The sequence below is a fragment of the Haemorhous mexicanus genome, chromosome 22, assembly GCF_027477595.1.
Source record: "Haemorhous mexicanus isolate bHaeMex1 chromosome 22, bHaeMex1.pri, whole genome shotgun sequence".
Taxonomy (NCBI): Eukaryota; Metazoa; Chordata; class Aves; order Passeriformes; family Fringillidae; genus Haemorhous; species Haemorhous mexicanus.
The window spans coordinates 8,651,956-8,669,181 of NC_082362.1; the positions used below are offsets into that span (position 1 = coordinate 8,651,956).

At 50.0% G+C, this 17,226-nt stretch overlaps 1 protein-coding gene across 7 annotated transcripts in view; it reads left to right on the forward strand.

Moving 5' to 3' along the window:
- Window positions 1–16,925, forward strand: part of RPH3AL (rabphilin 3A like (without C2 domains)) — a 37,394-nt gene extending 20,469 nt beyond the window's left edge. For 5 of the 7 annotated variants that reach the window (XM_059865718.1, XM_059865722.1, XM_059865719.1 and 2 more), the window contains 4 exons: window positions 1,392–1,557; window positions 7,718–7,831; window positions 8,887–9,092; window positions 14,412–16,925. In XM_059865718.1, coding sequence (XP_059721701.1) covers window positions 1,392–1,557; window positions 7,718–7,831; window positions 8,887–9,092; window positions 14,412–14,534 — 609 coding nt within the window. In that variant the 3' untranslated portion in view covers window positions 14,535–16,925. The remainder of the gene's footprint in view (window positions 1–1,391; window positions 1,558–7,717; window positions 7,832–8,886; window positions 9,093–14,411) is intronic. The other 2 variants (XM_059865723.1, XM_059865724.1) reach the window with 2 other exon arrangements.
- The last annotated feature ends 301 nt before the right edge of the window (window positions 16,926–17,226 follow it).

A 17,226-nucleotide genomic window follows, 5' to 3' on the forward strand; every position in this document is an offset into this window, starting at 1 on the left:
TCGCTGTGCTGCTCTGCCATGTGCTGTTTGACACACTGCACCAACTGCTGTGAGTCCCCACGTGCCAGCAGAGGGACAGCAGGAGCTGTGTCAGCCTGTGCCTCGCCTGGCTGGGTCACTTTGGCTGTTGGCACGGCAGAGGAGGGGCTGCTGAGGTGTCCTGCCTGCCAAACCCCCTCTGCAGAATTACAACTTGCAGTCTTGGGGGAAATTGGCTTCCCAGCTTTTTTCCTTGGTGGCAGACTCACCCCCCTGCTGGGTGGTTAGCCAGCAGGAGGACGTTGGTGGAGCTGTAGGATGCTCTCACCTGCTGCTTTGCAGACCCTGCTGCGATGCACGAGCCTCCCCCTTGCACGTGTGCTGGGTCACAGCACTGCTCTGCTTTCTTCTCCTGCTGGGTGGATTTCTTTAAAAACCACATTCCCAGCTCCCCCTCTGCGTTCAGATCACCTGCACTTGGCTTTGAGGACCCCAAACACAGAGATCTGAGCTCTCTTGGTGGCTCTGGGAGCCAGGCAACCATCAGTGTAGTGGTGCTGCTGCTGTCCTGCTTTTGGAATGTCAGATTTTGTCACTACAGGTGTCCTCCTGAATGTCAGCTTCTGTCACTGCCCTCTGCCTTCATTAAGCTCTAAAGGCAAATTGCAAATGTATTGCTGCAATTAGGGATATCTGCATTTGCACCCACTGCCAGCGTGATGAAACTGTGTGTAAAGTGCTTTGGGAACTTGGAGTGGGAACACTGATGATCTCCTTCACTCTGAGCAGAAGTGCAAGAAGTAAAAAATGATATTTTTACTGTGTTAACTTATTTTTTGCCCTGGCTGTGCCATTAGCTCATTATCAGGCTGCTGGAAGGCACACAAGAATTAGGTTTGTAAGAGGCCATTTCTCCTTGTCTGAGCTGCCACCCTTCTCCCTTCCCCTGGCTTACAGCAGGCTTTATATTAAATATACTTAATAGAGTGCCTTCATCATAAGCTGCATTAAAGCTAAATTGGAGAGGAGAGGCTGTTCTTACAGCAGATATTACAGTTTAGTGCTCCAGGTGCATTTCCTGCTGCAGGTTCAGGTTATTTGAGAGTTCTTCTTGTTCTGGGCTTCTCAAGCTCTTTCCACGACCTGGCTTGGCCTGAATTGCTCTGTGGGATGAGCACTGGGGCTGTGCTGTAGGTCCAGCACGAGGCAGCACTTCTGCCATCACCTTCTGCTCCTCCTTCCATCTGTACCTGCTGCTTCCTCCCAGCTGGGCTTTTCCAGCTGTGCAAGGAGGACAGGGATGAATCCGGGCAGGAATTTGGGATCAGAGCGAGCGGCTGGGCCCAGCTTGGCAGGGAGCTCATTCTGCTGTAAAAACCCAGCTTCAGGTGTCCTGTCTGTGTCTCTGGCAGGTCTGGAAGAGGTCTGGGGCGTGGTTCTACAAAGGGCTGCCCAAGTACATCGTGCCTCTGAAGAGCAGCAGCAGCAGCAAAGCCCTGGAGCTGCAGAGCCAGCCCTGGCAGGGCGAGCCCGAGAGCGTCGGGAGCGGCCGCTCCTTCACCTGGGCCAGGGGAAAAGGTTGGTTGTTCCACCCAGGAAACAGGTGGGAGAAGGATCTGGCTTGTCCTCTTGCTTCCCAACAGTCAGGGAAGTTCTCTGGTAGAGGTGTTGTCCCACAAGGTGTGGTGTGTTCCCCACGTGGATGTTGGAGTTTCGTGGTGTGGGTTTTGGAGGGTTGGCTGGTGTTGAAGTGCACGTTGGTGGCTCAGATTAGTCCCAGTCCTCCTGGAGTGCCTGTCCTTCTGTCCAGCCCTGCTTCCCTCCATTCCTGCAGCCCTCACCCCACTGTTTTTCATTCCTTCTCCTTCACTACACAGCCACGGAGCTGCCTGAGGAGCTGCTCCTGCTGAACCCCAGGGACTGTGCCAGTGGTGGCCAGCACTGTGCAGCCAAGGCTGACCCAAAATTGGGCTCATTCCCTCCCTCCTACTCCTCACTTCTGCTGCTCTGCTGGGCAGGTTCCTCAGGTCACTGTGAGCTGGGTGAGGAGCTGCTCTGCCAGCGTGTGAGTGCTGCAGAATCAGAGCTGCTGCCAGCTCTGCTTTGATTTCCTTTCTCTCTGTGTGCATTAGCAGAACTGTCTGGCCTCTCCCCTTCTGTTTTTTGCTGTTAGATCCCCTCAGCTGGAGAAGACCTCTCCAGTGAGCCAGCTGCATGCACTCCTCCACTTAGCAGAAGTGCAGGGGGAAATAACCTTTTAATAAAGAAACCTCAGGAGCCTTGGGTTTACAAACCTGCTCTTCAGGGCCCAGCTAAGAAAGCACTCCCAGCCCTACTGTAACTTTTGTAATTAAAGACAAATTAGATCAACGATAGATGGTTGTGTTTCCCTCCAGGAGATGCTTGGAAGGGGACTGATTGATGAGGTTGTTTTTTGTTCACACGATGGAGAAAACATTCAGAGTTGAAGCTGCTGAGCCCAGGCCTGGCCTGCTGCTTAGTTCAGCTTTTCAGCTGAGTTCTCTTTTTTGGAGAAGGCTTCCCCATAAATACAGGCAGGAGCAGGGGGAGGACAGCAAAGTGACCTTTGGTGAGCTTTGGTGTGGGTGTTGAGCTGCCTCTGTCCCTGCTCTCTGATGTTTGTCTGGCTGCTGCTTTACGGCTTGGGTAATATTAATTTATGGCTTTATTTTCTGGTGCTTTCTTTCCCTGTTGCCCTTCTCTGTGAGGCTGCCTGTCCTCTGGCCAGCTTTCAGTGGGCACTGCAGGCTGTAATTCATCTCTGGAGCTGGGAACTTGTGCATCTCCCCCCTCCTTTCACCTCCTTTGAAGCTGCCAGTGCTGGGACTCCTGCTGTTTGTCATCCCCCAGCTCTGCCGTGGGCAGGGCAGCTCCTTCCCCCGAGGAGATGTGGATCCATGATATTGCCAGGGTGAATCTGCAGCTGGAGCTGGGCTGAGCTGGTTCCCCCTGCCTGGCTGATAGCATTTGTCAGCTCACACCTTGTACGGGCTCCCCCAGACACGTCCTTGCAGCTGGGAGCACAGCCCTGGAGCTTGTTTGGCAGGATGTTCCTGGGAATGAGCTCTGGCATTTAACACTCCTGCCTCCGACAGGCTGCTCTCCCTGGGCTTTCCATCATCTTGGCCAGCCCTGTCCAGCCCCTCTGCTGGTCCCTCAGCCAGCTCTGAGCTCTTCAGGGATTCAAGTCAGGTAGGGCCAGCCCAGTCCTGCCACACCCTCCATGCCAGGAGCTGCCATGCAGCAGAGATGGGACAAAACCTCAAATGTCCCTTTTTCCCCCTCAGAAGGGAGGGATCAGTGTCAGAACCTGGGAATTTGCTCCCACTGCAGGAGGGTGGAGGGCAGAAATTTTATTTTTGCACACCCAGTGTTTCTCCTGTGCTCCATCCACTGGGATTTGCTGGTGCCTTCAGTTTTTCTGTTATAAACAAGCAGTTGCCATGGAAACCCTGCTATTAATTAAGGCACAAATGTATTGTCAGGAGGAGAATGGCAGCAATATTTCTTTTGCTGGGCAGCAGCCCTGCTCCATGTGCTGGAATGTGGGTGGGATTCTGAGCTGGGTCAGGGGGAGGGAGCAAGAGCAGCAGGGCTTTCCTGATCCAGCCTCTGAGTTGTGCAGGAAAAAGGTGGAAAGCAAACAGAAGTGGGATCCTGTTTGGCAGGAGGGCTGCCTGCTGGGCCCTGGGGGATTTTCCTGTTCCATCCCTGTTGCCAAGCAATGGGATGTGCCAGAGGCAGGGGAGCAGCCCTGGGCAGGGGGAGGCAGAGGGATGGAGCAGAGAGGGATGTGCTGGGCAGTGGCTGCAGGCCACCAAGAGGGCACCCGACCTGCCAGCTTTGCAGTGGCAAAGCTGCACCTTGTGCTGCTCCTGAAAGGGACAAGGGCTGGCTCCAGTCACCTCTTCCTTCTTGGAGGAGCACGGGCTGGGATCTGGCAGGGGGGGCCTGGGCTGTAAAAATCCTCATTTTCTCTCACTCCCCCACCTGCAGTGACCAGGAGCTGGTGCTCTCCCTGCACCCAAAAACCTGGGTGCTGCAGGGCAGCCCTGCTCAGGGGCTGTGCTCACCCTGGGGCTGTGATTCCCACGTGCTTTTGCTGTTTCTGACAGCTGCAGGAGCTGCCAAGGGCTCTGTGTGCCTGAGCTGGCAGCCCCAGGGAGCTGGGATGGCTCTAAAAACACACATTTAACACCAGATCCCAGCCCCAGCCAAGTGCTCCTTCCCCTTGGCCTCAGCACAGCCTCCCCACACGTCCTGATTTGCCTCTGGGGACAGGAACAGCCAGGATTGTCCTTCAGCATCCCCTGGGTGCCCCTGGCTTGGGGATTGAGCCACGTGTGGAGGGAGCTGGGCTCTGCCAGCAGCTGCAGGGCTCCAGGCTCTCACTGAGTGACCCATTCCCTGTGGAAATATTGCTTTTCTAGCAAGTTTTATCTCAGCAGATTTCATTTTATGAGCTTTTTTTTCCAGTCAGCTGGAGATAGGGATAAATCTGTTCCATCCTCTGAAGGAACAGCTGTCCAACAGCTCCTATTGATATATCAGCAACTGCTGGAACACCAGATTTAATACTTCTGGGCTCTGGAAAGTGCCAGCAGAAGGTTTGGATGAAGGATTACCTGAAAGGGAGACTTTGGTGCAGTGAGTAAAAGACAATCTTGTTGGCAGCAGAGGAAATGAGAGCAGACAGGGCTGGTCCTGTAGGGAGAGTGCCTTCCAGTCATTAATATTTTCTTCCTCTTGTGCTGGTTCTCTCTGAGCTGCTGAATGGCAGGAGGACAGGCAGCTAAAGTCACCTCCACTGATTCACTGGGGCCTTCTCCAAATAAATCCTGGCTCCCAGCATTGCCAGAGGATTCATGGAGGAAGGAGCTGTTCTGAGGAAATGGATTTTGTGAATACAGGAGAGCAAAAAAAAAAGAAAAAAAAAGATGACCAAGTGGAACAGGACTTCATTTTCTGAGAGAACTGAGCAATAAGATGGTCAGAATGAGTCTTGCAGCTGAGACTTGGATTCTATAGGGGAAAAAAAAAAAACCACTGTGGTATGTATGGATTGTTTTTAGCAGTGTTTATATAGAACTCCCCACCTCTCCCAGGGAGTTCTGAAGGTGTTTTTCCTGAACCTGAAGTTCCCAGGTAGTAATGAAGAGGTTTTTTAGACAAACCTTTGCTCTGAGGGCTCTTAGCCAGCATTGCAGCCCCCCAGCTTTTAAAAGAGCCTTTTTCCCTGCAGGGAAAGGCTGTGAGGGTGTGTGTGAGGAGCTGCCTGCCAGGGCAACTTCAATAATGCTTTGCAATAACACTGCCTGCCAACTTCAATATCCTCAGAGATGTTAGCATTACTTTAGGTATTCATTCCTCTTTTTTTAAAATGAAATATTTTGTGTAGCACAGATCCTCGAATCCAGGAGTGCCTGCAGAGGTGCTTGGCAGGAATATTTGACAGCTCCTGCTCTCTGCAAGGGGAGGGATTCCCATCCTCCTGCCCTGGGGAGTGCTGAGGGGTTTGGGCTGACACAGAGGGCTGAGCTGACAGCTCTGTGTCACCCCGTGCTTGTCACCTTGTTCCCCTGCACCCACGTCCCTCCCTGAGCTTGGGCACTGCCAGTGACCCCTGGGCTTTGCTCAGTCTCAGAGAAAATCACTTCTCACAGCACTGTGAGCTTCTGGAGACGTCCTGGTGGGTCTAAAAGACATCCCTGGGGCTTCCTTTCCCCCCAGGAGAGGCTGCAGGTTGCAGAGTTTCCTGCTTTACAGCCCTCATGGGCTGATTTTGTGCTTTTCAGCAGGAGTTGTGACCTGCTGTTTGAGGTGGCTCCAGGAGAGCTGGGATCTGCCTGCTCAGATGGAGAAGTGCAATCCCTCAAACAAAAAACAGATTTTTTTTTTCCCCCATTACTTTCCTCCTCAGCCCCCCCCATTTCTGTTCTGAGATCAAACCACCACAAAAACCCAGGAATTGGGAAAAAACACCATTTTTATTTTAGCCAGAGCAGCTGGCAGTCGAGTTATCTTTTACACCAGTGTAAGCAGGAGAGGTGTTTGCATAATTGCATGGAAAAGTGGAAAGAACCTGCCAGTTTGGGAAGCTGTGTCTGGCAAAATGAGGCTCCTTTTGAAAAATATGGGGAGTGGAAAGCAGCAGGAAGAGAGCCAGGATTCAGGGGGAAGAAAAACACAGAGGGGGGAAAAAAAGCAGCTTTGAAACAGGAGAAGAGTCACCTTGAGGAAAAGGAATGACCCTTTGGAGCTTTGGGGATGCTGGGGTAACAGAATTTGCTGATGGGGATGGTTGGATGTGCTCAGGATTTATCTGGTGCCTTCCTCTTAGATCCTGCCACGCTTGAAATGCAGCTTGGAGGGGAAGAACCCCTCTCCCCACATCACCCAGGGTGGAGCAGGGGCAGCTGAGCAGGAACCAGCCCTGTACCATCCCCTGGGGGGTCACTTGGGGTGGGAGGCAGCAAACACCAGGAGGAGGGGGCTTGGGAAGGGAAGGGTCAGTGGGAGCAGAGCCTGGAGCAGCAGAGGGTGGCACAGGAGCACCCCCGTGTCACCAAGATATTTTCTGGACAATCCTCTTTGCCCAGGAGTTTCTCTTGGGAAGCTGAGAAGCCCCAGAGAGGAATGAAAACAAAAATTATCCCCTTGCTGCTCCTGTGATTGCTGCTTTGGAACGTGGCTTGGACATTGTTTAGGAGGTGAATGTTTGACTGGTTCCATGAGAATTGTTTTAATTTAATGACCAATTGTGGTCCAGCTGTGTCGAGGCTCTGAGGAGTCAGGGGGTTTTATTATTCATTCTTGTTAAACCTTCTGATGAATCCTTCCTCTTTCTTTAGTACAGTTTTAGGGCAGCATTCTATAATGATAAAGTATAATATAATGTGATATAGTATAATATAATATAATATAGTATAATAAAATATAATATAGTATAATATAATGTAATATAGTATAATATAATGCAATATAGTATAATGTAATGTGATATAATATGATATGATATAATGTAATATAATGTAATGTAATGTGATATAATATGATATGATATAATGTAATATAATGTAATGTGATATAATGTGATATAATGTAATGTGATGTAATGTGATGTAATGTGACATAATATAATATAATATAATATAATATAATATAATATCTAATATAATATATAATATAATATAATATAATATAATATAATATAATATAATATAATAATATAATATAATATAATATAATATAATATAATATAATATAATATAATATAATAATATAATATAATATAATATAATATAATATAATATAATATAATATAATATAATATAATATAATATAATATAATATAATATAATATAATATAATATAATATAATATAATAATCAGCCTTCTGAGAACATGGAGACAAAGTCTCACCTCTCACCTCGTCCTGAGGACCCCACAAACTCCACCCCCCCGTGGTCCCAGTCAGCTTTAGGAGAGAAGCACTGGTGCTGTCTGCACCTTCCAGAGTTCTAAATCATCTGCAAGGGGTAGGAGCACATCCTGCTGGGGAGGAGCTGCAGGTAGGGTCTCCTCTGGGGAGGGAGGAGGTGAGCAGCCAGTCAGAGTTTGTTCCTGTTTCCTCTGGATCCCTCTGGCAGCTCTTTGGGAAGTTGTGAAGGTTGTGAATGAGTGTCCCTCTCCTCTCCTCTCCTCTCCTCTCCTGCAGTGGTTTCCAGTGACAGTGAGAGCGACTCGGAGCTCAGTTCCTCCAGCCTGGATGACAAACCCGTCCCTGTGGGATCAAAAGGCTCTCAAGGGAGAAAGCTCCAGGCAGGAATGGGTGAGGAGCTGCACTTCCTTGTGGCTGGAGGGTGGGAGGTGTGAGGGGCTTCAGTGTTTGGCTCTTGGTTTCTCCCTGGCTCCTTCCATGGCCTGCAGCATTCCAGGAGCTGGGAGCTGCTCCTTGGTGTATTTGTGTTCCCCCAGGTGAAGGGAGGAATGATGAACCTGACTCCATGTTCTCAGAAGGCTGATTTATTGTTTTATGATGCTATATTACAGTAAAGAATACTAAACTAAACTATCCTAAAGAATACAGAGGGGATACTTACAGAAGGCTAAAAAGATAATCATGAAAACTCTTTCCAGAGTCCTGACACAGCTTGGCCCTGATTGATCAAAGAGTGAAAACAACTCACAATCTCCAAACACATTCCAAAGGAACAAAACACAGGAGAAGCAAATCAGACAGTGATTGTTTTCCTTTTTCTCTGAGGCTTCCCAGGAGAAAAATCCTGGGTGAAGGGATTTTTCCAGAAAATGGGAATGTGACAGCTCCTGGCACCATATCCCTGGCCAGCTCCTCACTCCTGGCTCCACAGCACTGGGATCACTGGTGTTTCCTGGGAGCAGAGCACAAGAACTGGGGCTGACCCTGCTCCTGAGGGCTCCTGGCTGGAGCTGGGATGTTCCTGCTCCTGTAGGACCCACCTCAATGTCCACACCCCGTGGTCTTCATATTTTCTGAAAAATCCCTTTGCCCAGGATTTTTCTCCTGGGAAGCTGAGAAGCCTCAGAGAAAAAGGAAAATAATTATTATCTCATTTTCTTCTCCAGTGTTTTGCTCCTTTGGAATGTGTTTGGAGATTGTTTCATTGGATTCTGCTGTGAATTGTTTTCACTCTTTGGCCAATCAGGGCCAAGCTGTGCTGGGACTCTGGAAAAAGTTTTCATGATTATCTTTCTAGCCTTCTGTAAGGATCCCTTCTGTATTCTTTAGTACAGTTTAGCTTAGCATTCTTTAATATAATAAAATAATAAATCAGCCTTCTGAGACCATGGAGTCAGGTTCATCATTCCTTCCCATAAACACACCACCCCTTCCCACGCCCTCAGCACATCTTCTCCTGTCCCTGCAGCACCCACCAGGGGACCCAGCCCGGCCAGGAGCAGAGCCTTGGGGACCCCCCAGTGTCCCCAGCTGTGGGGGAGCCACAGCAGCCTGGGCAGTGAGCAGGGGGCCGAGCTCAGCCCCACGGAGAGTGGCCAGAGTGACCAAGCCTCGGGCAGGCGCCACAGCGACGCGGGCACCAGCACCCCTGGTAAGCTGCACCCTCTCTCTGGGCACATCCCTGCTCTTTTTGGGGCTGAATCCCCTGGGAGCACAGCTTTGGAGAGGCACACAAAGCTCTGGCCCCGGGATCACGTTTCCCTGCCTTTTTTTTTTTGGTATTAGCAGCTGCTGTCACAGTGTCACACCTTCTTCCCTGAATGCAAAACCTTTTCTGCAACATGAGTAATGGTCTGGGGTGGGAGCTGCCTACACCCACGGCCAGGAGCACTCAGAGCCTGGGGCTGTGGCCCTGCAGAGCTCTGGAGCTCCTCTGTGTCCTGCAGAGCCAGCAGAACAGATTGAGCTTCTCCTGAAGCAAAGCAAAGTCCAGCAGCTTTATGAGACCGAGTTACATTTTTCCTGGAGTGAGGTTGCTCTTAAAGCCAAGCATGGCTCTTCCCAGAACTCTGCAGTGCAGAAGAAAGACACTTTTTTCCCCCTCAAACACCTCAGAACAATTAAGTGACTGGGAAAGCAGAGGCTGCTATCACACCTGAAGCAGCTGAAAGAGATGCAAATGTGTTCTCTCTGCAGTTCCCACTAATTTAGTCACTAACCCCTCAAGTTATCATCCAGCCCCGCTCCCTCATGAGCATCCCTGCCCTCTGAACTGCCTCTCCTGTTCTTCCTGAGCCTGCTTGGTGCTGGCCATGTTGAGGCAGAAATTGGATTAGAGAGAGCAGGTTCATCCTTCAGTGCACCAGGGAGTCGTGGTCCCCCTCCCTCCCTCCCCTCTCCTCCTGCTAGAAACAGGCAGCATGGAATTGTTCCTCTGCTCTTCCCTCCCTCCCCAGCTTCCAGGGACTGGCACTTTTCCTTTAGTTTTTCACCAGACAAACCAAACAAGTGATTCTTCTGCTCTGTCCTTCCTCCCCCTGGATTAGAGCCTGCCCTGGGCTGGGGGTTTATTTTAAGCTCTTGTTGTGCAGGATTAGAGAGGGTGGATTCCTGCTGCCTGTGGAGAGGAGCTGCAGCTTGTCCTTGGGGTTGGAATGGGTGTTGGTGGACAGCAGGTGACCCTTTGGGTGCTGCCTCTGATGGATGGATGGATCCACTGCTGGACAATGTGTTTGTACTCAGTGTTCTCTGCCTACTCTTTGAGCCAACATGCTGCCTGGCCTGGCAAACACTATTTCAGAGGCCAAAAAAAGAAAAAAAAAAAAGCCAAACCTTTTTCCTGCTAAAAACTCCACTTGCAAAGCTTGGCACAAAGGGTCAGATCTTTCCAGTGGGATCTCCCCGTGTGGAGGGGGGAGAGCTGGAGGGACAGGCAGCATGGGCTGATATTTAAAAAAGGAAAATTGCAGCAATCTCCTGAGCCCAGTTAAAGCTGGCCCTGAGATGCAGAGAGGATCCTGCTAGGGAAAAGGTTAAGCCAGGTTGGCTGCCTGGGGAGCTTCTGTGAAGATCTTTGTAGTGTCTGGGGTCATTTATTTCTCAGTGCTCCTGCAGGAGGGGCTGCTTTGTTCAGAGCCCAGGTACAGGGGCTCTGTGCCCCAAAAACCCAGGCAGGGAGGCAGGAAATCAGCAGTGGGTGCTTCAGCACTTTGAGTGCCTCTCTTTGCCAACAAAGAGAGGCTGCTCTTGCTGTTGATGTGTTTAAAGAGGGGTGGGTGCTGGATTTCAGGGGTCCCAGCCTCTCCCTGCCTTCTGGACATTCCCTGAGCTCTGCCCTGCCCCAAAAGCAGAGCGAGGGGCAAAGATCCTTCCTCATTTCAACTGCTGATCCTCAGCTGCAGGATGGGGCTGTTAAAAGATGATTTTCTGCACCTTTAGAACACGCTGTCCGGAGCAATTTTTGCTCCATATTATCACCTCAGGTGTTGTTCTTTCTTTGCACTTCTTTTCTCACCTCTGCTCTGACTCCGCTCTCAAGCGCGACTTTGCAGAGCATCCTGAAATCCCAGGCCACCTCCAGAGCAGGGAACTGGGGAGAGGTGCTGCAAAAGCAGCTCCTCTCACTGTCCTGGGCTCTTTCAGCCTGAAGGCCAAGCCAGCAGCAGGGTTTTGGCCAGGGGAGGACAAGGAGCTCTTAAGGAGAGGTTGGAGGTTTCCAGCGCGCTGCTCCAGCTCCGCCTGGGCTGATAATGAAGCCTGGAGTTTGTCACAAAATGACTCATTGTCAGAGCTGCATTGGGATTCAGGCAACCTCAGCCCGTGAGCCAAAGTTTCAGAAGAGTGGTGAGTTGAGAGGCTGCCAGTTTTATTATTTTTAGGGGTTTTTTTACCACCTGCTCTCCAAGCCTTTCAAAAGCCCCGTTTGCTGAGGGGCTGCTGCTCCTGCTGCTTCTGAAGCTCCAGTTCCTGGAGGTGCCTGCTCTGACCTGATAACTTTCAAGAGGAAGGTCACACCCTCATTGTCCTGAAGAATGTTTTATCCTAAAGAAAATTAAATTTGCACATATGGAAGTAGCACAGTCTTCTTTTTCCCTCTTGCTCCCAGCTAGGGCAGGTGACTCACCTTGTTCTGGCTGCACAGCTGATGCTGAGAGATGCCTTCAAAAAGAGCAAAATCCTCACTTGTGTGGATTATGATGTTTTTATTAAGGAAGGGGAATATTAAACAGAATGAAACAAAGAAATAATCAGTATCTTGCAGTGGTTTTCATTAGCCCAGGGAGAGCTTTTAATGGAGAGAAGAAATCTGAGCTTGGGCCTGCTGCAGGGGGTAAATGAAACCAAAGTCATCTCCCCTCGGAGCAGCAGCAAGTTCTGCATTGATGGGTGCCAGTTGAGGGGGTTCTCAGCATTTTCTGAGGAATCTGTCCCAGAAATGGTGAATCCTGCTGGCTGTTCCATGAGCAGCTGGCTGCTGAGGAGTGGGGAGCCAGCCTGGCATGGGCTCTGGGGCTGGAGAAGCTCTGATTCCTGCTGGAATCAGCTCTGAGAGGCAGCCAGGAGAGAAACTCTAATGAGTGAGTGCAAATCACAGCCTCCCCATCTCTGCCTGCTTGCCAATGTGTTGTCTAAATCATTAATACTTAAAGAGTGGTGCAGCAGCTGGCACTTGAACAGAGCCACGTTAAACAGAGCTGAGACAAGGGTGGCACTGCCTGCTGAGGGTCAGAAACGTTCTGGTCTGCAGGCAGGGGGTGAGACCTGCTGCCAAGATCCCCAGATGTCACCAGGTCCAGCCTGCACCTTTCTCCTGCATCTCCTGGGTGCCTCCTTTGTGCTGGGAGAGGCTGAGGGAGATGGACAGGGAGTGCTGCTCCCAGCTCTCTTAATCTGGGGAGATTTATGCCTGTCTTTGAGGAATTGGCTGGATTTAGAAACGAGGTGGTGTCTCTCTGTGGGCTCAGTGCCTCCCTGGCTGGGCTAGGCATCCACTTTTGCTCATAAATATTCAAGCTGTTAATACATGAGCCAGGCAGAGCCATCCAGCATTATTGTTGTGGCAGGAAATTCTCTGGGCATCTTTGAAGTTAAAGCATTAACTTCTATTTTCACTTCCATTCTTCTTCTCAGATGTCTGCTTTGCTCCCTCAGGGACCATGAGGAGGTAGCATTTTGCTTCAGTGGGTCTGACTACTCCATTCCAAGTAGGAAGAAAAAAGAAAATGTCCTAACAGTAATTAGGCTCCAAATGAGGTAGTAATGTCTTTAATTACTTGCTTCGTGGCAGTCTTTGGGGAGTTGACTTTTGTTTTCCCGTGCTTGGTGAGAAAGTTGCTGAAATGTTTTCTTGTTTGTGTGGATTTCTAGGGCTGGTTTGGCAGCAGGCTGGAAGAGGTGGGAAATCCCTGCTCCTCCTCCCTCTGCCTGCATTTAGGGCCCAGTTTGGGAAGGACAGAGGGATCAGATATGAAGGAAGGACCCTCACCCACACCCATCCAAGCCCCTGCTCCCTTCCCTGGCTGCCTCGTCACATTTTGGGCTCTGCTCTTTTGCTCAGAGCTCTTTGGGATTGAGTTTTCCTGCTGCCAAGGAGGATAAGTTGTCTGTCTTCCCCAAAGTGAAAAAATTGAATTGTGCCTTCATGGCTGAGGAGCTTTGAGCTGTCTCTGCCTCCTCAGATCCACAGAGCACCAAGTGGTCCTGCTGTACTTATAAATAAAACATAGCTTGGGGTAGTGGCAGCATTAGGAAATGATTCAAGGTTTGCATTCCAGATACAATGCATTTGTAAATATGAACCTCAGGAGAAGCCTGTGCCCCCTCCCCTGTTTGAGGGAATTAAAATATTTTCATCCTCGAGTGGGAGAAGCAAAACATTTCCAGCTCTTTCAAGGCCGCCTTGGAGTTAAGCGAATAAAGGCTCAAGTAACTAAAAAATAAATTACTTTCACTACTCCTGTAATTCTTTATGGAGTTTTAAATTGAAGGCTTCTTCCTTCAAAATAGAGGGATGACAAAGATTTATTCTCTGGGCTCTTTCACTCAATCTATCAGGAAACAAGTCTGCTGCTGAGGATGAAACTCCTATTTTTGTGCCTTCTTTTGCACTGCAGAGGTCTGTGCTTTTTTCTTTGATCAAACAGCCTGTCTGGCCTCCTGTCCCCCCCTCCTCAGCCTCATCCTCTGCCCTCTGCAATGCATTCACTCCAACTCTCCATTCAGCATTTTGCACAAAGCACCCAGGGCAGGAGCTGGTGTCAGCTTTGCAAACAAAGCAGGAAGGGAAGGGCAGGGGAAGTCAGCAAGGTAGAAGTGCAAAGTGGATTTTGGAGTCTTTGTAAACACAGGGAGAGGTTCTGTGGTTATCTTAGCAGGGATGTCAGGCAGCAGCTGCTGGGAGGAATTTGCTTTGGGACTCCTGGTGCCTTGAACAGTTTACATTGAGTGCTGGGATTGCCCTGTTCCCTCTCCAGGAGGAGAAGCAGTGTGTCCCAGCAGAGCCTGAGCTTGGCCAGGGCACTGAAGGGATCAGCTCAGGTTTGTTCAGTCAACAGGAGCCCAGATCTGGAGCAGAGCAGGGCTGTCCTGTGGCCATCCCCAGCTGGGGCTGCTGCCCATGGCCCAGAGCAGGAGGGCAGGAATGTCTGATGGCAGATCTGTCCTGTCACCTCTCAGAGCTGAGCTTTGGCTTTTCTGAGACCTGGGCAGCCTGTGCTGAAGGACCAGTTCTAGCAGCACAGCTCCTCATTTCTCCTCCTTTCCACATTTCCCTCCCCTGGCTTTTCTTCCTTTAATCGAGTCTAATGGGCCCTGACTGCTGGACTAATGGTGCAGAGATGTTCTCTTTATTATTTTTAGGGAGCTCTCAAAATGGCACTGAGCACACAAAAGCAACATGAAACAGCTTGGTGGAGTCTCTCCCCTTCGCTGCTTTCCAAACAAAATTTTTATCCTTTGTTTTTTCTTGAAGGCAAACGACGAGCCCACAGCAGAACCAGGCTCTGATGGGGCTGAAGATGGAGCTGCTCTGTCCTGGATCCAGCTCTGCCATTCCTCAGGTTCCACCCCAGGCAGGAGCTGCTGCCAGTGGTGACTCTGATGCTCTTCCCCAGGCAGTGGCAGCTGGGACAGCACTGCCTGTCCCCTGAGAGCCCCAGCAGAGAGCCTGGCCCTGGGGTTTTCCTGTGGCTCCCGTGGGGAAGGTGCTCCTTGTGTCTGCTGTCGTTGTTTTGTTCTGCTTGGAGTGAGTTTGGAGGGGCCAGCAGGAACCAGAAGCTGCTGCTGAGCCTGGTGGAGCTCCTGTTCCCTCCCTCCCTCTCTGCTCAGGGTAAAGGAACACTCCAAGGAGTTTGCTGGGATTTTTTCACTCCCCTTGGCCGTGCTCATGGGAGGGTGGGGGTCAGGGGAGATGTGTTTGCTGCAGCTCCTGGGGGGAGCACAGCCCCAAACCTCAGCCCAGCTGGCTGCCTGTGGGTGCCCAAATGGGATAAAAGCTTTCAAATGACTTTATCCTGTAAAGCTCTGCAGATCCCCCTCCCACGTGCACAGCTTACATGAGCAAGAGCCTTTCTTTTGCCTTTTTCCTGGAAGTCTGGAGCATCTGGCTGACTCTGGTGGTGTCATCATGAGTCAGGCTCTTGAAAACTGCATGCCCGGGTCCTGCTTATCCTCCAGAATGGACAATTTCCCTCTAAGGCCTGACAGATGAGAAAAATCAAATTACCTCACGTCTCTGGAGCAATTAGATCTTTGAAGGCCTGAACAAAACCCACACTGGGAGTCTGTGGATTTTATTAAATGCTTTGGAGCTGACCTGTCTGTTATGAAGAAACAAAGGATTCCAAAAAGTTCCCTCTGCAACCACAGAGTTAAAGGCAATTTGTGCCCATTAATGTCAGCCTTGCCCCTGGTTATTTCTCTTTTGTTCTGTTTCCCTTTGCTCTGGGCACTCTGTGTGCAGGCAGTGTGTGTTCTCACAAATGGCTGCAGTGTGAAGATAAATGAGATTGGGTGCTGGAGCACTCTGGCAGGAGATGGGAAATCAATCCCTGCCTTGCTTTTCAGGTGAGCATGGCCCAACAGAGGCCCATTCCCCCACTGCTCCCCAGGTCATGGGCTGTGGCAGCTTGCTGGTGAAATGCTTCCAAGCCTCCCTCTGTGATCTGCTCCTGCCCTTTTGCAAATGGAAACAAAACCTTTTGCTTCCTGAGATGGCAGAAAAAGAAATCCCTGAGTGGGAGGGGCACAGCATCAGTGTTGGAGAGAGCAAGGGATGAGGTTGTTCTCCACTGAGGGATGTTTTATGGCATGGTCTGTTGTTAACCTGGCCATTAACTGCATCTGTGGAATGGGGAATGCCAAAACCATCAGCTGTAGCTGAAGAAGGAACTCCAGCTGTCAGCTTTTGCTGAAATGCTGGTGTGGTTCCAGGGCTGCTGCTTCTCAGAGCTGTAGGGTCTTCAATTTCCCAGTAGGGTCTTCAATTTCCAGTGTGTGTAGGCACCAGAAGGAGTTCTGGTTTGCCTTCAAGCTTTTGGCAGTCCAGGTGAGGCTTGTCCTGCTCTTTGGTGCAGTGCCTCAGACAGCCTGGCCTGCCAGCCAAGTTAATTCTACAGCAGAAGGAGAGGGGAAAAGACTTTTTTAAAGCTGTTCCTTTCTCATCACCAGCTCTAGACTGGGTTGGAAAGAGCTTTTAAAGTCTTGAGTGTCATTTCTAGCTCTCCTTGGGTCCCTGGTGCTTCACTCCAGGGCAGTGCAGGCAGGTCACTGGTGTCCCCATTCCCACTCTCACTTCCCAGACCACGGGCTGCCAGCTCTGCACAGGAGCCTGGGAGTCCTTGCTGTGCCACTGTGAGGCAGCAGCTCGATTTTTGACTGAGGCCAGCTTTTATAAAACAGTCTCAGAGCTAAATTTGATGTTGCTCTGGTGCTAGTGAGACTGGAAACTTTTCTTTGTTATTTTAAATTTATTTATCTTTTCTTTCTTACCTGTGTATTTTAACTCCATGGGGTAATTCCATATTTATCTTTTCTTTCTTACCTGTGTATTTTAACTCCATGGGGTAATTCCAGCTGAGGTTGAACCAGAATTGTTCAATCAGCTGTGGAAAGACTCCTCCTGGATTGAGGGAAGGATCTGGTCCTGGACAATGTGATGCAGGCACAACTGAATGTGACAGAGGAACATCTGCAGCTCTGTGCACTATTTTATTTTGAAGCCCACTTTTCCCTTTGTGGTGGTTCTCTTGGTTGTGTTTTGTGGCTTTTGTTGGAATATTATCCTAAACCTGAACCTGTCTTTTGAGCCAGCTCAGTGTGGGCAAGAGGAGCTCAGTGGATGTGCTTAGTCTGCTCTGGTCATTTGTGTTTATTATTTTTTGTGCTCACCTCCATCCCTCACAACTTTTATGTGGTATTTTACTACTGGAAACAATAAAGCTTTTGCTCAGGAACAGCTCCTTGCCATTCCTGAAACAGTAGAAAAGTTTTTTTTTTTGTAGATACTCTCCAAATCCTCCAGCAAGGCAAGACAATAACCCAGCCAGTGGAATTGTGATTGCTGTGGCTGGACTTTAATTGAATCCTGCACTTGAAAGTCACCTTTTGTCTCATCCCCTCCTCTGTGCCTGGTGCTGGTGCTGGCAGGGGCACAAATCTGCTCCTCAGCCCCTCCCTGAAGGTTTTCCACTCTGTCACAAGCAGGGCCCACCAAGAAGTGTCTCTGTCTCCCCATTGTTAGCTGAGCTCACACAGCCCTGCCTCTCCTGTTCCCTCAGCATTCACCC